Source organism: Drosophila takahashii, chromosome 2R (genome assembly GCF_030179915.1).
Source record: "Drosophila takahashii strain IR98-3 E-12201 chromosome 2R, DtakHiC1v2, whole genome shotgun sequence".
Taxonomy (NCBI): Eukaryota; Metazoa; Arthropoda; class Insecta; order Diptera; family Drosophilidae; genus Drosophila; species Drosophila takahashii.
In genome coordinates, this window is record NC_091679.1 from 40,908,973 (window position 1) to 40,932,104 (window position 23,132).

At 42.3% G+C, this 23,132-nt stretch overlaps 4 protein-coding genes across 6 annotated transcripts in view; 2 read left to right on the forward strand and 2 right to left on the reverse strand.

Moving 5' to 3' along the window:
- Positions 1–4,640: 4,640 nt before the first annotated feature.
- LOC108063330 (uncharacterized) lies at positions 4,641–5,882 on the forward strand. The gene is made up of 3 exons (XM_017150390.3): positions 4,641–4,732; positions 4,790–4,867; positions 4,935–5,882. The coding sequence occupies exons 1-3, from the start codon at positions 4,699–4,701 to the stop codon at positions 5,042–5,044; spliced, it is 222 nt and encodes a 73-aa protein (XP_017005879.2). The 5' UTR covers positions 4,641–4,698; the 3' UTR covers positions 5,045–5,882.
- Positions 5,883–10,052: 4,170 nt separating this feature from the next.
- LOC108063325 (cuticle protein 16.5) lies at positions 10,053–10,905 on the reverse strand. Its single transcript, XM_017150387.3, has 2 exons — positions 10,599–10,905; positions 10,053–10,446 (listed from the first exon to the last, which is right to left on the reverse strand). Exons 1-2 carry the CDS (start codon positions 10,602–10,604, stop codon positions 10,141–10,143), a joined length of 312 nt encoding a protein of 103 aa, XP_017005876.1. The 5' UTR covers positions 10,605–10,905; the 3' UTR covers positions 10,053–10,140.
- An 82-nt stretch (positions 10,906–10,987) lies between these two features.
- LOC108063317 (RNA polymerase-associated protein CTR9 homolog) lies at positions 10,988–15,116 on the forward strand. Of its 2 annotated transcripts, XM_070213609.1 has the most exons (6): positions 10,988–11,175; positions 11,376–11,593; positions 11,659–13,205; positions 13,267–13,483; positions 13,626–14,083; positions 14,137–15,116. In XM_070213609.1, exons 2-6 carry the CDS (start codon positions 11,471–11,473, stop codon positions 15,035–15,037), a joined length of 3,246 nt encoding a protein of 1,081 aa, XP_070069710.1. In that variant the 5' UTR covers positions 10,988–11,175; positions 11,376–11,470; the 3' UTR covers positions 15,038–15,116. The 2 variants fall into 2 exon arrangements, with proteins under 2 accessions (XP_070069710.1, XP_070069711.1); XM_070213610.1 differs by lacking the exon at positions 10,988–11,175 and having other exon boundaries at positions 11,496–11,593.
- A 1,033-nt stretch (positions 15,117–16,149) lies between these two features.
- The window catches only part of side-V (sidestep V), an 88,147-nt gene continuing 81,164 nt past the window's right edge, over positions 16,150–23,132 (reverse strand). For both annotated transcript variants that reach the window (XM_070213099.1, XM_017150402.3), the window contains exons 11-14: positions 22,238–23,008; positions 20,482–20,781; positions 19,640–20,043; positions 16,150–18,234 (exon numbers count right to left, since the gene is read on the reverse strand). In XM_070213099.1, the coding sequence (XP_070069200.1) occupies positions 17,632–18,234; positions 19,640–20,043; positions 20,482–20,781; positions 22,238–23,008 (2,078 nt within the window). In that variant the 3' untranslated portion in view covers positions 16,150–17,631. The remainder of the gene's footprint in view (positions 18,235–19,639; positions 20,044–20,481; positions 20,782–22,237; positions 23,009–23,132) is intronic.

Below are 23,132 nucleotides of genomic sequence, written 5' to 3' on the forward strand. Positions count from 1 at the left end.
GTTGGAGGGTAACCAACTTATCTGCCCCCGCAACCTTTTATTAAATCCATCCACAGCCAATTGAAATCGCTCCCCAATTCGGTTCTTCAGTTTGCTTTGGTTTCTCCCACGCAGAACGGCACTCCACAAATTACCAAACGAAAACCGAATCCCCCAGTGGATGCCCGGTGGAAACCCGATGGAACCAACAAGTTTAGAGCCATATAGCCGGGGCCTCAAAGGCAGACGGGCAGATAACTCGCTGCTCAGACCGTGGCATTTAAAATGCGAACCTTTTTCGTGCTTAAATTTCACAAATAGAGCAGGAGAAAGCGCTCACAAAAGCCATTTCGTCCTCCAGGGACTTTGCTATAAATATTAAAGCAAAGCAGCCAGCGAATCCAGTGCAAGGGAATATTTAATATATATATTTTGATATGAATTTAAGACCCACAATTCCCAAGGCAGGTCAGCGCACGGACGGCGGCCAACGCGGCGTATACGTAATGCGCCCATTAATATTTAGGCCACGTTAAAGAGTCTGCTAAAAACTTTAAAGAAACGCCAGCCAAGTCCGCCCTAACCCCTAACTTAACCCCAGACTGGCAGTCATTTGTCAGTGGGTTAAAGTTTTCGCCCAAACTGGAGCATTGCTCCGTTAATTAGCATTTTACCGCAATCAAACGGGGGTAAACCTCCCCCTTTTTGGCCACCACCGCCACCACTGGCAAACGGCAAATGGCAATTGGAATGTAAACTGCGATAAATGCTAGGGCTTTTGTGCCATTCTGTATCTTGGCCATCTCCCGAGGAATTAACTCGACTATGCAAATGTGTAATTCAATTGCCCGTAATCATGAAATATTCCCGGCTCTCCCAAAGGATTGAGCTTATTATTTCTGTTTTTGAACGGAAAGAAATTAAATGGGGTGAGCCTTGGAGGGATTTCATCGGAATATTATATCAAGTACTATAAAAATACTCCTAAAATTTAAGGATTTCAAAGAATTTGAATTACTGGCTTGAAAAAATACATCAATCGCCATTCTAATTTGCAATTTCCAGCTGGTTCCGACAATTGCAGCAACTACTAAATATAATTCCAGCCCTTTAGAAATTAGCATACCAAACACTTTGTAGTATCCCTCCCTTCTAACCAATTTTCCTGCATAGTTTTTCACACCTTTTTTCGCATTCAGCCAGCTTTTCCTTGTGCCCAACGACATTCGGGTCAAATGCGTATACATTTAAAAACCAAAAACACACATTCCTGGATATGTGTGGAAAAAGGGGTTGCTAAACTGGGGGGAGTTTTTCCTTTGGGGCAGCAAAATCAAAGGCAAACGCTGGAAATTGAGATAGAGAATGGCAAACGCTTAGGAGCAATTACGAATTCCGGTTCTGTCATCCTCGGCTCTGTCGAAGCGGAAGTCATTATCGTGGCAAACAAAACCTAATAGTACGGATGGGGGTTCCCCCTAAGACCATCCTAGACCACCCTATAGCCCACCTTAACCCCCCAGTGCCCCCTGGGCGACCGCACGAACAACAACTGTGACACGCCATTACATACATTTGCGACAACTTGGGTGGCATTGGGTTCTCTGGCTTTGACTGTAGGTAGGTACGTGTGGCTATGGGTTTTGTCCTCATTATCGAGTTAATTATGTGTGTGTGACCGTCTTTATCCGTGTTCCGGGGTTCCACTGTTTGTGTGTGAGAAGGTAATTACAGCCAGGCTCCATTGTTGGAACTTTGCCTGTGGATTTCGGGGGCTTCTTGGCCCTCAGTTCTTCATTGATACCTCCCACCCACACACACAGTTTTCCACCCAGCTCTTCCCCCGAGTTTTCCACCTTTCGCTTCGATTGTAATTAATTTGCAAGGCGACTGCCCTAATGATGTGGTTCGTGGTCTATTTAAAGTGATGAATGTCTCCGAGTAGCGAGTAAATCTTTCTCATCTCATCTCAGCCACCCTGTACTTTTTGTGGGCCGAGCGATTTTGGGAATATGTTAACCCATCATTTACACCAAATAATCTGGCTTTTCCCAACTGCTGTCCTTTTTCTCCAGCTGTCTCTCCCTGTCTCTCTTGCTTTTTAGTTGGCGGACCCAACTCAATGTTCGCGATCCCGAAGGTTAATTACATTTATCCAAAACGCAACTGACCCCGCAGGACATTGACTTAATTTCCCTGGCGTTTGTTTTTCTTCTTCCTCGTTTTTCGCAGAATTTTCCTCATTTTTTCCTTTTGCTGTTTAATTTTTGTTAAACGCCGGGCAAAAGGAAAAAATGGTGAAAAAGTCGAGACCAAAATGCTGCCAGCAATTTCCTCTATCTATCTTTATTTTTCTTTTTTCGCCTTTCAGCTTTCTGTAATGCTCGTTGAAGCGCCTAAATGGTAATTAAAAATTGTTGCATTGCCGCTCGAATGCGTTCGCTATTTATGTAGTTCGGGGCATTATTTAATTCCTGGCGTACTTTTAAGGTTCACTGGATTAGCATATTATGGCCCTATTTTCTGTTGTCTATTTTTTAGAATTTTTTGGTCCATTTTTTGGAAGAGTTTTTGTGGTCTTTAGAACTAAATTGTTTCTTTACTATTTGGTTTTCTAGGATTTTTTTAAATTATGGTATTCTTTTCATTCAAGCATATTTACAGATTTTTCTAAACTCCACACTTACTTTACTTAGCCTCCGAAAAACTTTTGTAGCTTCAATAAAACACTTTCAAACTTGTTTCCCCCCTTTTGACTATATTTCTGGACGTGTTGGCTCCACTTTATACCAAAACACCTTGCAATGGTCTGCTGAAAATTGCCAAATCGAATGCATTGCCAAAATAAATTCTGATTTGACAGCAAATAATCGACAGTGGAAAGTTGGCAACTTTTCCGGAGGTGTCAGCACGTTCGGGTGGCTGTGAAAAAAAGGTTGAGTGTGGCGAAAAGTTGATTATGATGACGTTGGCAGCGTTTTGTAATGCCGCAGTAGTTGGCTTAATCCGGCGGTGGCAGCTGCAAATGTTGCAAATGTTTCAGCTGCAGCTGCATTTGTCTGAGGTCTGAAGTGCTGCGCATCCCTAATCCAAATCCTAATCCTGTGCCACGCATTTCAAAGGGGCCAAAACCACAGCATGTTGTGAAACATAAGGCACAAAGTTATGGCTGTGCTTTGTGTCCCCTTTGCAGTACTTTTCCGCATTTCCACCCATTTCCCTCCTGCCCATTCAGGCATTGCGAGCTTAAATATTTAATTTCATTACGACTCCCACACACTCAAAGAAAATGTAAGAACGGAGACTGAGAGATATCAGGCATTCATCATTCATTGAAAGGAAAAAAAACCTGAAGGAGCGGGAAATGTGAAAAAAGCGGAGAAAGGAAGCATTTATGTGGCTTTCTTTATATGGCATGGAAACCCACTTCTGCCCTCCTTTGACTTGACTCTTGCATCGTGAAATGCTTCGTTTTATTTGGCCCCGAGAGCTTGTTGGCAAAGCGAAGAGGACACATTCCCAGGGGGGGAGATTCCTGAATTACAATTACGAAATTGCTAATAATAAGTAATATGATGCTTTGACATCAGGCTCTTGAGATTCTTGAAAGGAGTGACACAAATTGCCCCTAATGTGTAATAATCAAGAGATTTTCAACGGTTGTCGTTTCTTTAATATTTCGCTTTAATATTTTCCCTATTATGTTGCCATTCCCAGTTTGTTTAAAAATAACTTAAATTTACAGAATTTCAAAATTATATTTATGAGTTTGTGAAATTTTTTAAGTCTTTCCTTTGGAAAGTCTAGCTTAACGTTCGACACCACAGGAAACCGAAAATCGCATTCGGATATTGTTGTCATGTCAAGGGCGGAAAACCTAAAAAAATGGAGGACTGCACCAAAATGGGGATTTTCTATATTTTTCTTCTTTTGCTGAAATCGATTGCGTGGGAACTCAAGGCACTTGATTTGCCCATTGCCTCTCGCCTTTTAACCCTCACAAAAAGTCACGAAGTGTGCAGCAAAACGAACATTTTATATCCTTTGTATTTTGTTTTGGGCGCCGGCCATAATTTTGTCAATAATATTTGTTTGTTTTGGCCATAAATGCAAGTTTGGTTTTTACTCGAAGTTCAGCCAGTTTTCTTTGTTTCGGCGTGTCAATGGCAGTTCGACTGTTATGCGGAAGGGGATATCTATCGAAGTTCGGCAAAGAGGTGCTTCCCTGATATTGATATACTAGCTAAAGTCATGCAATGCGGCAAACGATAAACAGCAACGCCTTCAATAACAGTTACAATTGCTGAGGGCAGGGGCGGGTGTCAAGGGGGCGTGGCCAGGTGGATGAGGTAAGAGCTGCTAAAAATAGATGTCTCAATTGTAACGATACATGCAAATGAAAGTGAAATGGAGACACAATAAATAAGTAGAATATGTTTGCATTTTAATTCTTTAAAATAAGCTATACATTTTTAGTACGCCTCTGTTTTTTCTTATCAATGTTTAAATACCCAGTTAATTCAAAACAATCCACAAGCTATTTGAATTTCCATGACCAATTCACTTAGTCTGTGATAAACCCCCACAAATGTTTAGCCATAGATAGGAAAACAGCTGTTCCGGACTTCCCAACTGAGTTCGTATAGTAAAAGTAAAGTGAATGAGAACCAGTACTAGACGAACTATTCAGCAAAACAGTAAAGTTTTCTTTTATGGACGATGACCGGCAGTGAGAACTTTACAGCCCCAGGAGGTACAGGCACTAACTCTAAAACTCCAGCCATATAAATGATGAGTGATTCTCGTTTAGTGTCCGAGGAGGAACGAGCTCATAACAATCTGATGATGGTAATAGCCACCTTGACGTGGCTCATGCTCAGCTGCCTGAGTGAGATATTCCACATAAGCAGGATGCATTTTGTGATATTAAAAAAATTATTTATTTTCTTGGCCAGCTCTCTTCATTTACTGCTGCAATTACTGGCAAGTTCTGAGGCCGTTCTCGCAGAGAAACCGAGAGGAGTCCGAACCGCAGCAAAGCACCCTCCTATCAGTGGATGATTAGCCAGGGAAATGCAAGGAAAATTCATCTGAAGGAAAACGGAGAGCCAACAGCTGTCGGCCATCATCCTTGGGCCTTGACACTGGCCATATGCCTCTGTGCAGCAGCTTTCATTTCCATTTTCCATTTCCGTTTCCGCTAAGTTAATTCCACACGACAACAGAAAAACAAAAAATGAAACCCTACAAAAACGGAAAATTCCATGTGTTGCTATTTCCCTTTTCTTTTTTTTTCTTTATTCGCGTATCTCCCTTTTGCGCTTCTTGCCGTTTAGTTTACATTTGCTCCTGCTCCTGCCTTTTTCCTTTGCCAAAAAATATTTTATTTCCCTCGGCTGCCAGGCAACCCAACAAAGGCAGCCGTCCTGAGATATTTGCAGCCGGAGTTTTCATTTCTTTGGCTGGAAAAGTGAAAAGCATCTTTTATGCAAATTTAGCAGGTGGGTAGAAAATGAGGCGGGTTGGGGAGGCGGGAGGCGTGGCCGGAGCTAACATGACTTCCGCTCCTTAACTGGCTTAATGTTGCCCGGGTAAAGAGAAAAAGAGTTCAACAAAAGCCAGAGTCTAAAAGGAATCTCTAAAAATGGAAGAAAAATGATTAGATTAAAGCTTGGCATGCAGCGACGAAAGGTTAAAGGTAAAGAGATACCTTTGAAGTACTTTAAATCTTATTTAATGTTAGGAAATATTATTTCATTTTGACGTTACGCAAGAGAAAAAAGAAATCAAATATTAAACCACCTTTGACTTATGTAATACTGTTGCTGTAACCTTTCATTCTACTAATTTTAAACTCTTTTATAAGGAGCAACTTTTCCGGCAACAAACAGGGAACGAAAACCGCAACAATTATCCGTAACCCATTTACGTTGGCACACATCATTACCGTTCACCACCAAAAGTTCCCTCTTCCTGGCTGCTCAACCTTTAAAATTTCACCCAGACTGAAATCGATTTGCCGAAGGCCTCGACTCGAAAGCCTTTGTCGCATAACTCAGGCCAAAGCCGAACCAGAGTTGACTTCACAATCAGCTGTCGCAGGGGGAAATGCGGAAAATAGGGAAGCAGAGGGTCTGGGAAAGAGGTAAACTCTTGAGAAAAGTTTTCGCCGGCACCAAATCAAATGCCGATTATCGCCCAGTTAGTTGCACTCACAAAGGAAACCGGCAAATCCGTTGAATTGAGAGTCGTAGTCACAGTCGAAATGGTAGCTCCAATTGGTGGCCTGGCACCAAATGTGCCGCCCCCTCCCCCACTCCACCTTCTCCCCGCTCAGATTCAGACCCTCTGCTTTGAGGGAAACCTACGACTGTTCACTCATTATCGGCGTGTTTGTTTTATGAAGGTCGTTTCCAACAGCCCGCACAAAAGGATTCGGGCCACGCACGCACAGACATCGTCAGTGTCGTCACCCCATTCCCCCTTCTCTATTCTCCAGACCCCATTCTCCATGCCCCCCGCTGTATTACCTCCCCCTAGCACCAATGTCCAGACCTTGGATATCTCGAAACCTCTCTGACGATGCTCACTGAAAAAAGTAACTAACTTAGTTATGTATGTTCCTGAAATTTCTTGATTTTTTGGAATAAAAGTTAGATTATTAAGATCCTTAAAATAACCAAAATATCGTGTTATGTTATTAACCACAATTTATTGTGATTGTTCGAATCAGTATTCTTGAAATTTTAGAAGCTTTATTTGGCTTACAAATTGTTCAACTTAGAACTTAAATATTTTATAAATAAATATAAATATAAATATTTTAAAACTAAACGTTTTTATATTAATAAATGTTTGAAATATTATAGTTATTAAATGTTAAAGTGAGTAAGGTCGTTATCTTCATTTAAATACCCTTTATATTTTTGAGTTATTTAAAATATTGTGTAAAAGGTTTGCAAGATAATACCCATTTTGGAACCAGGTTTTCTCCCAGTGTTCCTGTTGCCATTTTGTCCATTGTTATCTGCCCGCTTTGCGTTAGCTTCTTCATCTGCTCTTCCTCTTTCCCCTACCGCCTTTCTTGTCGTCCTCCCCTCGCCGCCTCTGTTGACACTTTGCGTTATTGTTGACTGGTCCATCTCGGAGATATCTTTGATAAATCTCGGCTTTCGCTTGTCCAAGTAACCAAAAATTTGTCTTAACTTCAGCAAGTGCTAATAGCAAACATTGGGGGCAAAGTGGCGGGGAGAAAGCGGGTGGGAAAGCGCCTGTGAAAAGGAGGGAAAATCCAGCTCAAGTTCATCATAATTGCTTGTGACGATGAGTCGGGGGAAATCTGTATCGCCAACTTTCCCTCCAACCGGTTTGACTTGGAGGCTGCGCATTAAATTATTTCACATTATTGACAGTTTATCAAATTGATTTAACAAACCGCCCACCAAAACCTCCGCTTGACTCGATATTCCCGGGCTTTCCCGCATTTTCCCCTTTGAGCAAACTTAAGTGTTCGTGATAAATGTTATGGTTGTTTGCTAGCTTCTTTTCCGGACCCCCTCCCCTTTCCCTCTCCCGCTTTTCCTCCCGCTATCTAAGCTTTAATGTGCTTTTGTTGCCTTTACTTGTAGAGAAGTGAGTTTTGTGTGTGTGTGGAATTTATGTAATGCCCAAAGTTGAAGCATACTTTTGGGCTGTTTACTTAATGTTTCTGCTGCTGCTGCTCTTAGCCACTCTCAACATTTTTAGTTAATTTTAGTTTGTTTACCCATGAAAGTGTACGTGTACTCAGGCTGGCTAAATGTTTTATTAATTTAAACGCACAACCGGGTGGAAAAGCAAAAGTTTTCATTCCATGGATCCTGTCATGAAATAGTTATTCGGGTCCATTTGAGCATAAGGAATGTGGCAAGTATGTATTATACATGTTTAATGGATGGACTTTTGTGCAAAAAAACAGGGATTTTTCCCAGCGTTTTTTCATGGTAGTTCCGTTAAAGTGTTGATAACTATGCAAAGGGTTATCAGCTTCAAATATTTTCTTCTTTATTTAATTCTGTATTTAAATAAATGCATTAATAATACTACAAACTCCAGCTGGTAGCCTAATCTGATGTCGTAATTATGAATGGAAAGGTAACTTATTCCGCTTCCATGGCAATAGATCTTATTTCCGTGCCAAGAAATATGAAATAATAATGCAGCGGAGCTAAGTTCTCTTCTCCTTCGATGCCGACAGGATACTCGAGGATGCTTCAATTCAAAACCGAATCGAATAATAAGGAGAAAGCAGCTTTCACCGAGTGGCTATAATCCGATATTCATTTCCCCCTTCTGCATCTACAGTGGCAAGTTGTTTGTTGTAAATTTTGTGTGCTCACAATATTGTTGTATTGTATTGTATTGTTGGCCCTGCCATCGTAATTAAGCCCATGCCAGGATGGAGTGCATATCAAACATGTCCTGGGGCATTTGGCTGCGTCTCAAGTGGCAGGAAAACGGGAGAATCTGGTCGGGGTTTCCTTTCCCCGTTGCCTTGCTGAAAATGCCATTGACAATGGCGACTTGTGCCAGGATTGTCACGTCCTTGTCTAAAATAAAAGAATAGAAAAAAAAACAGAGAACAGAGAACCGAACAAGAGCCTGACGTCTGAAGTGGCGATGCACAAAAGATCCGGGATTAAGCCCACAGTCTCTTATATCCGACTGATTCTAGCCAATTTGCTTGTTTGTTTTCCATAACAGCAGAACAAATAATCGCCCGCTTTGCTCGTTTACCCTGGTCACTTAATTGCCGACAATACTTGCCATCCATAATTTATACAGCATTTCCTTTCATTTCCACTTCCCCTCGACACCCAAAACAAATCTCTAATTTCTCTGTTGACTTTTAAATAATTTATTTGCCAAGTCAATGGGAGATGGCCTTTAAAGGGCTGGTCTACCTTCCGAATTTGTATATTTTTCAAAATGTCATTGGCAAATGGTTAATTAAATATTTACCAGGACAAACTGTAGTAAATTGTTGATTAATTATTGAGCAATTTCAACTGGAAGTCAGAGACTCGCAGATGAAATGCTATCTAGATTCTGCAACTTCTGACTTTCGGCTTGTTGCTGTTTTGGCACAAAACTTTCTAAAGTTTTCCCACCCACCCGCACGTTCTGATTTTTCGACATGCCAACACTTGTTTTTCGTCTGAGGTCTAAGTGATTTAGGCCAAACTTTTTCCCCGGAAATGTAGCGGGCAAAAGTTTTGTTGTTCTGCATAATCGTCTGTCGGAAGTGTATCGCAGAAAAAAGGAGGATTTCGCTGTGGCATAAGTGCATTATGGAGCAATCAATAAATTTGCTTGGGCGCTTACAGGAGAGTACTCAACTCGACTCCAGGAGTTGGCTCAAAGTCCTGCTTGTGGTCCATGTTTATGGGTCGCCCATGTTGGGGGATTACACATATTCCAAGTAAATGTGTATGTGTGTGTTAGCCACGTGCCTGAACATGGCACAATCCTAGCCGAGTCGAGTCGTAATTCATTTGCATAACATTAACGGGCGGGCGGATGCCATAACATGAACCACAAGCCATCCTGCAGGATCCAAACTGGGCCAGCAAGCAAGTTTAAATAAAATATGTATGCCAACGAATTAACCTTAAACACTTTGGGGGGCCTCTCAGGTGTGCGAGTGTAGAAGAGGCAGAAGGACGCATTCAAAGGTCCTGTCCATTTCTAACTCAGAATTTAAAATATTAACAGAATATTTAATTGTCAGCATTTAGGTTCCTTAAAAGTTATTTAATCATAACACTTTTTTGAAAGTGTCATAACGCCATCAACTTTTAAAAACATAAATATTAAGGTCCGTTTTCTCATCCGCGTGTTAAATTTAAAGAAGGCTTTAAACCCTGATTTGGCATGCGATATTAAGGTTTAAGCCCTACAGTAAATTTAATAAGGGACTAGAAAACGATGGTTTAATTTCAAAGTTTTCATTTTCTGTGGAGAAAAATTAGTATTAAGGATTTAATTGCTGTAGTTGTTCGCCGAACAAAATATTTAAAAAAAAAAAACATAAGTTTTCATTGCTTTCATAAATTCACAGCTTTATTTCATGGAAAATCGTTGACAAAATTGGGTACATATACTTTGATCGATCAAAACACTTTACTTCTTGAGCAGAGTGGAGACGACGGCAGGGGCGGCGTAGGCGGAGTACACGGAGGGCGAGGCCACATAGGCGGAGGCCGAGTAGACAGAGGGGGCCGAGTAGACGGAGGGGGCGGAGTAGACCGAGGGGGCGGCATAAACGGAGGGAGCGGCGTAGGCGGAGTAGGCGCGGGGAATGGCGGCCGAGTAGGTGGACACAGGGGCGGCGTAAGTCAGGGCCGGAGCAGCGGCATAGGTGGCGACAGCAGGGGCCACAACATGAGCCTGGGCAGCGGCGATGAAGAGAGCCAAGCAGATGAGAAACTAAGGGGAAACATTATGAAAAATAGTATATTAGTTAATAAGTAAAATATTGATTTATTTCCCCAAATTGCACTTTATTCCAAAGATTTTAAAAATATTATTTTGAAGACTCTTAGGAACTTGGATATATATTTTAAACAAACTTTTCTTACCTTCATGTTGATTGTTTTTTTGGGGTTTGTGTACGACGAACGTTCTCAAAGACTTGGAGTGCGTTGACTGATGCTATTCCCCAGCCAAAGCCAAGTATTTATACCCCAAGAAACTTGGGGCAAAAGAACAAGTTCCCTACGAACATGCGGATGTGGAATTGGAATTGGTAGCTAATCCGGGCAAACCATATCGAATGGATTAGCATTGTTCGACGGAATGTTTGTTTATTTTTACACTCCGTCAACACACCGACAATTGGCCAAAATGGGAAGGTGGGGTACAGACAGACCAACTGACAAACTGACAAACTGACAGACTGACAGTAATGAGAGCTCGATTGTTTGCACCTTTTGGGTCAAGTTTGGTGACAAGCAAAAAATGCGAGCAAAGAGCTTTGGAAAAAGATTGGAAGCGGAATCATGAAATAATTGCGCTCAAACTGAAAGCGTAAGTGGATAGCAGTCATTGTAATTTACGTCATCGAAGTGATTTTCAATTGTAACCCTGGCATTGACATTGAACAGGCTATTGTTCAAGTAGTTGAGGATAATCAATAAAAGAGGCCATTGATATTAGGTAAGTTTGATGGTTTATTTAGGGCTATTTCGTACTCTTTAAGAAACCTAAACCTTTTTTAAAGAAATATATTCGTTTCTAAAAATAATAAGAAATAAATAATGTATATAAATTAACTGCGTTGGATATACTTTCTTGAAGTTATAGAAACATTACCATTATCGATATGATAATTAGAATTATTTTCTTTTGTTTTAAAGGTTCTAAAAATGTATCGATATTTTTATATGCTGGCAACCCTGCATGAGGTTCTCTGTATTTTGATAGGATTAATCAACCCTAAGGTTACTTGTCAATGAAAATAATTGTTCCGTCAAAAGTTTTCAGTGACTATCAAAAAATGGAAGTAACCGGTGTAGCAAAAGAAAATCTTCCTTCCATGGAGGGGATGTCTTTGCGCAATTGTCTTAAGACGGCTGTAAGTTTGTTAATTAATTTTACAATATATCTTGAAATAATATATTTACTAAATATTTTCCTTAGGTAAATTACTACACCCTCCATCAAGGTGATAAGTTTGTGGAGTTTCTGGAGGCAGGCATTACCAAATGTACCACACCGTACAGATGCTATAGGGACGATTTGGCCAAGGCTTATGTCCTGCTAGCGTCCTACTTTACCTACATGGCCTACAAGGCGTTGGGCAAACGTCGCCAGGTCCTGTGGGCTAAGGCCTTCAATTATATTCGAATATTGGATGTCTCCCAGCGATCTGAAGATATTCGCTTCCAGGTGGTTAAGGGATTCGCCCTGATGTTGTCAGAGAGCCGAGCCCAAGATGCAGATGACCAGTTTGTCAGGGTTCTCCGGCAGAAGCCGAACAATATCCTGGCCCTGATTGGTCGCGCTTGTTTGGCCTACAATCGCCAGGATTTCGTGGGATCGCAGGGCTACCTTAAGACGGTCCTAACGAAACAGCCGCGAGGACCCGGCGATATTCGCATTGGCGTTGCGCACTGTTTCCTGAGGATAGGTGATCTGGACAGTGCCCGTCGTTTCTTTGAGCTGGCCCTTCGGCACAATGGGCGATGCCAGAATGCCCTACTGGGAATGGCCCTTCTGAAAATGAATCAACGAGATCAGCATTTCTATAGAGAGGGCATGAATCTGCTGATTGCAGCCTACGAAATGAACAAGCGCCATCCAAGGATACTAAGCATTCTCGCCACCCATTACTATTTCAGCAGTAATCACAAGAGGGTCTTTATTTTGGCTGGAAATGCCCATAGGAACACCGACAATCCGGAGCTAAAGTCGTATACTTGCTATCAGATTGCGAGGAGTCTCCATGCAACCGGTCAGTTCGATTTGGCCAGGATTTACTACCTCAACTCGGTGAGACTGGCACCAGAAGGATATGTTCCTGCCCAAATGGGACTTGCTCAAATGCACCTGAGGGACGGGGATGTCGATAGGGCCAAGCGATACCTGGAAATATTCCTAAAGTTCCGGCCCAACGAGTCCAGTGCAATGCGCCTGCTGGCTAAAACATATCTCAGGGAAAGATCCCCGGGACAAATCGATAGGGCCATTGAAATGCTGGTCAAGGTGGTCACAAGGAAGCCCGGTCGCCAGGATATTGACAGCTGGTTAATGCTGGCATACGCCTACGAGCAAAAGGGGCTCTATTTGCAGTCGATAAATTGCTATCACGAGGCCAGGAGGATTCACCTGGGCCAGGGACACCTGAAGATCCCGATCGAGTCACTGAATAACCTGGCAGCCACTCAGCAGAAGGCCAAACAGCCACAGGCGGCACTCGCTACACTCGACCAGGCCTTTTCGCAGTTTGGCAATTGCAGGACGGGGGATATGCCAATAATGCTATTCAATCGTGGTCGCATTCTGGAGGATCTCCATAGGAGCGACCTGGCTGAGGAGCAACACCAATCGATTATCGCACAATATTCCAAGTACTACGACAGCTATATGAGATTGGGGATAATGGCGATGCAACAGAATAAGCTAAGCATAGCCATTGATCACTTCAAGGATGTCCTGTCCTCAGACAACAATAATTTAACCGCCAAGTGGGTCCTTAATAGATCCAAACCTAAATTCGATTTTTAATCAGATATTTAAATATTCCAGGACCTATTTGGGAATCTGCTATACGAAGCTGGAACTTCACAAGCCTGCCTTCAACAGTTACAATGCGATATTGAATAACCCTGAAAACAATCAGGATAGCTACTCTCTGATGGCTCTTGGAAATGCCTGTCTAAGAAAATGCCAGAGTTTCATGATTAAAGGGGATAAATCATCAGCCCGGAAGCAGCAGGAAAAGGCTTTGCACTTGTACAAGAGGGTAAAATTATATTCCCAACACTGGAACAAAAAAAGCCTAAGTATCAATTATTTTCTACCTTGTTTATTTAGCATTTTTGTTGCATTTTTAGATATATATTTTACTATTCCATATTGATATTTTATTATACATTCTTTTTTAGAGTTTAGATAATAATTCAAGAAACAAGTGGGCTTTGAACGGAATGGGAGCTGCCCTGGCCACCTGTCGTAATTTACCCAATGCTGAGTACGTCTTCAGGCAAATTGTCGCGGCCGGAAGTAAGTGCGCCGCGGCCACCCTAAATTCGGCCCACGTAGCCCTGGAACTTGGCCAATTCAGGCTGGCCAGTCAGACCTACAAGATGTGCCTAAAAGACCTAATGCCGGAAAACTCTGTGGAGGTGATGGCTTGTCTAGCCAAATCTCTATATGGCGAGGGAAAGGTCCGCGAAGCCAAGATGTTGCTGCTCAAGACTCGTCACCTGGCTCCCCAGGATCAGCTGTTGATGTTCAATCTGGCCCTGGTCATCGAAGAGGACACCAAACGCATCCTGGCCCTGCCACTGCCCGAATGGGAGGACCTTCAAAAAGCCGAACGGGAGCTTAAGGTGGCGTACCAGTGAGTTACCCCTTATTGAATTAATAAAGATGATCAACAATATCTTCTTCCAGCTACTTTTACTACCTTAATCTTACACAAACTGAGATCTCGGTGCGTTGTACTTCCAAGGGATTCAGCGATTGCCAGAGCTTGATGAACCAACTACTCGATAAACTAGAAAGCATGCGTGATTTGCAGTTATCGAAGGAGGAACGCATTCGTTTGCAGGAGCAACGATATCTGGACCATCAGCAGCAGCTGGAGGATCAACGTCTGCAGCGGGAGGAAGAGAATCGCATCCTGCGGGAGAACCAGATGGCCAAGCGGCAGGAGGTCCTGGAACGCACAAGAAAAATAATGAACGCCCCTTTACAGTCTGAACTGCCCAAAAAGGACTCCAGCAAGGGCAAAAAACGTGGCAGGAAAAATCAGCAGGATATGGAAGAAAAGGAAGATCAACTGCCTGGCTCCAAGAAGAGAACCGCTCAAAAATCCCGCAAAAGAGCCGCAACCCAAGAATTGGATAATAGTGCTTTCAAAAAGGCAAAATCCAGGGAGTTCATAAGCACCGATGATGACAGCGAATCTGAAAAAGACGAAGTAACAACTAGGGAAATATATAATAGTTCCTTCAAAAAATCCCATTCAAAGCTGTTTTCAAGCACAGATAATGATAGTTCATCGGAAGAAGGAGAAGTGAAAACCAAACAATTAGATAATAATGCGTACACAAAAGCACGGTTAAGAGAGTTATTTAGCACAGATGATGACAGTGAATCCGAGGAGGGAGAAGTAAAAACCACAGAAAGTAATAGTTCGCTCAGAAAATCAACTTCAAGAGTGTCCTGCACAGATGATGATAGCGAATCGGAAAGAAATGTGAGTTCTTTATCACAATCGGAGATGGAAGTAAGTTCCGCAGTGGAATCCGAGCCAGAATCATTAGATCTCCGCCAATCTAAAATAAACTGAATTAAACAACCATATGACTAATTTTGAATACGCAACTTGTAATCATACAAGAATAAATCTAACAAAGAGTTTTCATTTCCTAACCTGACCCCACTTTATTAATTATTACCCAAAAAGCTGTTAATGAATTTACTCACTTGCTGTAATTTGGATAGAGTTTTCCTGTGGCAAACACCCAAATGATTCATTCAATTTGCTGCTACACGAAATGTGTCAGTTTCTCTCGGGGGAGCTGATGAGTAGAGGAACTTGCTGCCGCCCAACGAAAAAAAAAAACACATCTCACATGTTCATTTGAATGCCAACTCATGTCGAAGGAGCCGCAGGACATTGGTGTCCTGCTCGAATTACGCATCTACTTGACTGCCACTTTGTAACTGTCAGGGAATCTAACGAACCGAACCGAACCAGGACCAAAACCAAACCAAACCAAAGCGAACCGAAGGACCCAGTTGAACTCCGTCAAACCGAAAGTTAAATATTCGTTAGGCAAACGCGAAAAATGATTCGTGGATGGGGGCCGGCGGCTCATTAATATCAATTTATGAGCTGAGACACGAAATTAGTCTGTGACAAGTTTCGCCGCAGGATGTGGACAAACAAACAAGCGCCCATATCCTTCCATCCACTCACCCATCCATCCATCCTGCAACACTCCACACATGTCGTTGCTTTGTTTTCTCTTTGGGGTTCGAGGTGGTGCGAGTCTGGTTTCTGGGTGGTTGAGTGGTTTTCGGGCTTCGTCTGGGGTTGCGTTAATTAATTCCAAAAGTGTATTGCGTGTCCTGCCAAAAGGACAAATATGCGTACACGACTCATGTCCTGTGGTGAAATGGGCTTGTTACGGGTGTCTGTACTCGGTACTCTGTACTCGGTATTCTGTATTCTCTGGCCCCCCACAGCCCACAAATGATGAAAAATATTTCCAAATAAATCAGGCAAAACGAGCTGTCCGAGCGCACATTTATATGTGTGTAAACCCCACTGCAGAGAAAGTCTGACTCTTTTTTTTCATTTTGGTCAGGGATTTTTCATTTTACATTTTCCATTTCCAGTTTTAATTGTGCCGCAAATATTTATCCACCCTTTATTTGAACACAAAAACTAGCCAGTTTTATACACATTTTCTTCTTTATTTTTTGTTCACTTATTTTCACTTGTTTTTGCTCATTTGCAATATTAAGTTTTCATTTGCTTTACATTAAGGGGAACTAAATGAAAAGTAATGATGTTTGCACGGAAAATAAATATTCAAATCGCTTACAAATCAAGGGTTAATTAAGAAAATATATATATGTACCTAAGTTTATGTTTGTAGAGTCGAAAGTTCTTAATTGCTAGGTTTAAACCAAGGTTAAATTTCATTCTTAAGTTTTTCGATTTTCCAATTTATAATTCGAGTCACAATTCAATTTGATTTTGTCATTGAAGAAGCACTTTTCATGTTGTTTTGTTTTTTTTATGGTGGGAGGGGTGTGATCTTTAAATGGGAAAAACTTTAAGTTCGACCTTAGAGCGACTACGTTGAATTGGAAATTGGAAAATGGGCTTTTCTTTGGGCAGGTGGTGGCGGAGACACATTGAACATTTTCTTTATTTTTTACTTGCGCGCGGTTTTATGATGGAGTTACATACAGATCATTTATATATTCGTATTATATAGATTTGATAAAGTTCTCGACAACAGATGCTTATAAAATTTCCTTCCACATTTAACAAAATATGATTCGATGCACATACACAAGTATAATCCATTCCATTCCACACCATATCGTATTGTATCGTATCGTTTATAATATATATATAGTTTGCGCCTATTTCAGATTCCTTTGTTCTTGGGTTGCTGCTGCTGCTGTGTTGTGCTATATGTATTATGTCGATATAGAGATATGCCATTAAATTCTGTAATTTTACCATACTTATATATGATCAGGGGGATAGTCTTTTCGTAGATTCGCAATGTGACTAACTAAGTTCAATTTAGTTTAGGCTACATTAAGTGGCTAAGTCGTTAAACTAGTTTAAGTATTAGCTGACCTGATCCTTAAATGAGTTACATATATACACATCTATAGCTTAACTAGTTGCGATTCCGGTAAATCTCTTAGTTTGAAGTTAAACTATTTTTTTTCGTTAATTTCCCAAGCATAGCTCATTATGTTCACTGAAGTATTCGTGTTATATATCCTTCTTATTTCTTTTGCGCACAAAGACAGATACAGTAGTAAACTAAATAAATGCTTTTCCTTTGTGGTTTACGGTTTACAGTTTACAGTTAGTCGGGTTTGGAAATCAATGCTAAATCCAGTACACACAGGCTATATCTATTCATATATGATTCACTTTCGATTTATTCTCCATCTGCTCCTGCGCTGCTCCTTTTGCATGGAAGTCTTGTCGAGTTTTCACTGCAGCTTAACTACTATAATACAGATTTTGGGATTCAGTTACCTCTGACTACTCATCAGTGCATCTATCTTGATTATTTGTTTTTAGACGATGGTGGTGCGCTCGGCGCCCAAAGTGGTGGTGGTGCACGTACTGCTCCCGCCAATGCACACGATCTGGCACTTGATGTCCTCTTTGGCTAACTCTCAGGAGCTCACCGTTTCGTAGTTCCCGCCGCCGCCGCTCATCAGGAGTGGTGACTGTACGCCGTTCAACCCACCCATCCCCAGGGTGGTGCTGTAGGTGGCCGTCTGCGAGCGCGGCGATGTGAGCAGCGACTGGGCCGCTCCGATGGTGATGTTTCCGCTGGTCACCGAACTGGTCAAGGCCGCCGAAATGCCACCCACATGCAGGCTGCCCGGGTGGGGCAGGGTGTTGCACGCCCCACCGCCGCCTCCGCCCAGGACAACGCCCCCCAGCCCACTGCCGTTCGTCTGCAGCGATCCGTTGGACTGGCCGCTCAGCAGGGGCATCGTGCAGGTGGTGGTGGATCCGTACGGGGAGGTGGGCGAGGTCCTGGTCTCGTACGCCGGCAGGTGATAGCCACCCACTCCGCCGCCCGCCGCCGTGACCGTTGCACCGCCACCACCACCCCCTCGACCCGGAATGCGGGTGTAGATGTTCGGGGGCGTCCGCGTGGACAGAAGGGGCGGCGGGGCGGTGTAAACGGGTCGCTGAACGGCGGGGGCGCGCTGGGGCGTGTTGTACAGGCTGAAGGCAGGGTTCGTGGTTAGCGAGAGTTCACCGTACTGGAAAAGTAGGAGTAGAAAAAAATGGGAATTTATTAATTAAAATTAAAGTAGGTACTAAAATCATACACTGTAGATTTTTTTAATGAATTCTATATTTTTAAAATTTTTTGATCTTTTTCTTAATATAAATATTTAAAATAACTAAAATACCTAATCACTTATAATAATTAATTTATATCATTCGAATTAAACCATGAAAAAATATATTATATTTATAAAACCTTTTAAACTTCCAACTGTTTTCACAGGTAAAAAATATTTTGTGATTTCATTAAGCCAAATATCACTGCAAAAAATTTCACAAACAAGCCAACACCTAGTAATTACATTTCCCACTTGCAATAGTGAACTAATTTTTGCTTAATTTATAATCAGTTCCCCTTTGTGCTCCGCAATTTTCGAGCTTTAACTTTCACAAGGACTTTCCCCAAACCTTTTCGATTCAACATTTATGACGAACGCTGACAAAAACAATTTTTAATCGAAAAGTTCGCCAACTGACCCACACAAACACCAGGAACTTCTAATGAGCTTGTTACGAACTCGAACTCTCAACTCGGAGGGACGACAGACCAACAGAAATTTACAAAAAAGCCAAGCTAAACAAAAGCTAAACATTTTTGAACTTTTGCTGTCGTCAACTGGCATTTTGCTCATCAAAATTTGATGCCGCTCCTCTCCACCAAACCTCAAACAAGGGGAAAAAAAACAAAAACCAAACAATGATAAAAATTTAAGCAAAACGGTACTGGATGTGGACACTGAGGAAAAGTTTTGTTGGGCCAGCAACTTGTTGTTGTTGCGGAAAACAACGAAACTAATTTGTGTAATTTATTTACGGTTTCTGGCTAATTGGCGGCAAAAATGAAAAGGAAAGGACGAGATCGAAACTTGAAATGCCGTTGCTTGAGGAGGTAACTTTTCTGGGTCATAATAATAAAAAATTTTTATTAAAAATTACTTTATAGGTATGGAACTCAGTTTAAGTGATATAATATGTACAGATAGAATATGCAATAAACTGGATATTTTAATAATAAAACATAAATAGAAGCCAAAAAGTGTGTAAATTTTGATATTATATAGATGAACTGAAAAAACCATACATCCTAATAAAGCCTAATCGGACATTATTATAAAAAATAAACTTATAATACAATAAATAATTGTAAAACATGTTGTTTTTATTAATGGAGTCCATTTGGGGCCCCTAAAACCCCACTTTGGATCACAGAAAATGAAAGTCTCTTTTTTTAAATCCACAGCCAAAATGTAGGCAACATTCCACTGTTTTTTTTTATTGTTTTCTCTTCTGGCATAAACCATTCACAATATGCAAAATTGAAATGGTATCGCTGAAGCCAGGAATCGAAAAATCGAAAGGAAAAGCACACATATTCACCTGTTTGCCAAATGTGGGCGACAGCGAGGGCGGCGGCGGGGAGGCGGTGTTAATCCGCGTCGGCGGGGTGTACAAAATCCGCTGCGATTCCATATTCAATCGGTCGAAGGCCTTCTCCTCCTGGTGGAACTCGTCCTCGCTGTTGGCCTCCTGGGGCACCACATCCGGATTTTTGTCCTCGAGGCTGGAGTGGCTGCCCATGTTGCGGGACAGCGGCTCGGCACTGCCCTTGTCCGCCTCCGTGGTGGTGGCATCGGCCCCGTTCCCATGCCGCCTGCCGCCCCGCTTGCTCCGGAATTTGATAACGATCACCACGCAAATGGCCACCAGGATAAGTGTGGCAATCACGCCGACCAGGGCGCCCAGCAGGGGTGTCAGTTGCACGAGGACCGCCGTCGATGAGGCTGTGGAAATCGCGGAAAATGGGGGGAAATGGTGAAAAATTGAATGACAAAACGCGAACAATGAACCTATTTGCCGAGAGTGCTGCCCTCGTTCGAGAGACAAAGCAAAGCAAATAAGGCCAATTAAAACAGACAGAGGGGTAAATAAAATATACACATTAATGGCAAAGTATTGCTTGCCATTTTTGAAAGCCATTTAGATAAAGGGAATTGATTAAATTTGTATTTCAATAAATATAATTATAATCCGGTTACAAATTGCTTTAATATTTCATGTATATATTGGTAATATTTGGTTTAAAAATTCAAGTACTTTTTTTTAGGAATATTGTAGCTATAATGAAATAATACAAAATTCAATTTTTCAATTCCCTATAATCTGTTTCCCTCGTATGGCCAAATTTGCATCTCTGATTCCCTGATTATCCCCAAACTCACCTGTCCGCAGTAAAGGTGCCGAAAGCGTGCGTCCTCGCAGACGATATGCCACCTTGCTGGGTCCCTGGGCATTCACTGCCGTTATCCGGATGACGAACACCGAGTCGCTAGGCAGACGCTTTACCGTAAACTCCGCATACTTGTAGGAGGCATTGTACAGGATCTGGCGGTTCAGTTCGTCGTATATCTGGGCGTGAAAGTGTTGTGGAATGCCGCCATCGTAGCCGGGAATGCACTGGATTTGCAGTGAGTTGGCCGTCGCATTGAAAGCCGTGCAGTTCTTAACTGGTTCGGGAAGATCTGATAAAGAAAAATTACAAAAATCATAAATGTTTACTATTGTGTAAGTTAAATTTCTAAATTCTAAGATATTATTATTATTGTTTCAGATAATTTTCTGGCTTTAATGACCCTTAAATTTATTAATCCAAAAGTATTTCCTCCTATCTCAATTTTCAATAGTTTCCTATAACCATAACACTTTCCCTGATATCCTTTCAAGTCTTTCTCCTGCAGCAAACGCACCAAAATTGTCGCATGTTTTTGGGCCATGGTCAACGGAGGTTTTATAAATAAATGATGTACCCTGGCAATTTATTGCATTTGATTATCAGATTATCGGGCCGCACACAGATTGCAGTAGTTGCAACAGTGGCGGCCAGGCAAACATGCAGATGGCGTTGGTAAACATGGCTTTTATTGCTGTCAGGGACAAAACCGGGCGATTGTCGGACGGACAAGTGGATGTTGCTGTTGCTGTTGGTGTTGCCGTTCTGCTGCTTTGCTGTCTTTGGGCCAACAGGATCTACCACCCCGTGACAACCGTCGGGCAACGCGTTAAATTGCCGCCTGCCAGGAGGCAACTTCGCCCGGCGTCCGGCGAAATGTAAATAACGTTCAGAGATTCACTCGCCGGTTGCCACTCTCCATTTTCCATCCGTACGTGCTGCGTGCCACAATTATCTACTGACCAGGCCAACAACCAGTAGCCAACAGCCAGCAGCCGAATCGAGTCAACATGTTTGCCGTTTGCTCTTGCCCGCCGCCTCGATCTGAAATTAATTAAATTTTTTCCCATACCCTTTCGAAAGGAGAGCAGTCAAGACTTTAACCGGTGGTTAACCTTTGGTTTAAATTTGCCTTGTTCTATGTTCGAATTTCCTAGAAACTAAATTAATTTAGTATACTTTAATTTGCTTTCAAACCTTACAAATTTTAAATCAGTATTAACTTTTATTCACAATTTAAATATACGCATTTTTTTTATAAAATATTTTAATTCCAATTTAAAATGCACCAAATAACTATAGTCAATTATTTTGAGCTTCAAATTCCGTTTAGTATTAAAAGATTTAGTTAAGCTTGTATTTTTTTAATCACTTTTGGTTTTAACACACAACAAAACAAAATAATAATCTGAACAATTAATTATGGTTTGTTTTATGTTAAAAATTTAAAATTTGCTTGTCAATCAAACGGAGTACAAGAAAAAAATCCAAGGGGCTAGCTTTGATATCTGTATTAATTTTATTTATGTTTTAGAAATGGTAAACTATATTTCCAAAACAGATGTATGTCTAAAACCAAATCTTATCCTAGAAATATGTATAGGGTTCGAACGCATATAGACAGTAACCCCTGCTGCGTAGTTTTATAAACCAAACCTCCGAAAGGGTATCAAAAGTCACCCCGTTCTATCTGATTTCCTGGCTCCCCGGCACTCTGTATCTCTCGGACTGTCGTCCTGCTCACTCACCTGCCGGCTGGATGTGATACCAACAGGGCGGACTGTGGCCCATCGGACTGCTGGCCACGCAGGAAATGGCGCCGAAGCTCTCGTAGCTCTCCACGTGGTAGCTGTACACGTTGTTCAGCGGGGGCGCCGAGGTGGTGGTGGGAGGCGTGACCACGCCTCCTCGATGGTGCTGCTTGTGCAGGGCGGCCAAACGCTTGCGCTCCGCCAGCTGAAGGCCTCCAATGGAGGAGGAGGAGGACGACGAAGAGGAGGAGCCGTGGTGGATGTCTCCGGACGAACCGCCGGATGGCATCTGCTGCTGCTGCTGGGGAGACAGCTGCTTCCGCTGCTGCTGCTTGCTGTTCTCCACGTGGTTCTTGTGCACCATGTTGGAGTAGACCATCTGGGTGAAGGGCTGGCCCACCTCCTCGCCGTACTCCTCGAACTCCCCGTAGCCGTCGTTCTCGTCCTCGTCCTCGAACCTCACGGCCGCCATGCGACCGTGCCTTCCGTGGAGCAGGCGCTGCTGCATTCCGTGCGAGTGCTTCCGCTTGCTCCGCTGATAGTATCCGCCGCTCAAATCCGATCCGGAGGCCAGCATCACCGGACTCATCCCGATCCCCGGGCCCGCCTGCAGCTGGGGCAGCTCGATGAGGCTCTCCAGCGAGTTGTTGAAGTGCCACTTGTAATTTAGATTATCGAGTGGATTGGCGTCCACCTCGCAGGTGATGTTGATTGTCTGCTTGAGCGCGGCGCGAATAATCGTCGACTCCGACTTGCAAACGGGCGGATCTGGAGAGATGCACAGGGAAAAATAATGAGAGGTTATAAATAAATTCGGGATTAATCTGAATGTATAAAACTATCTTTAAATTCTTTCCTAAATATTTTTAAAATATATTCATAACTTAATCCT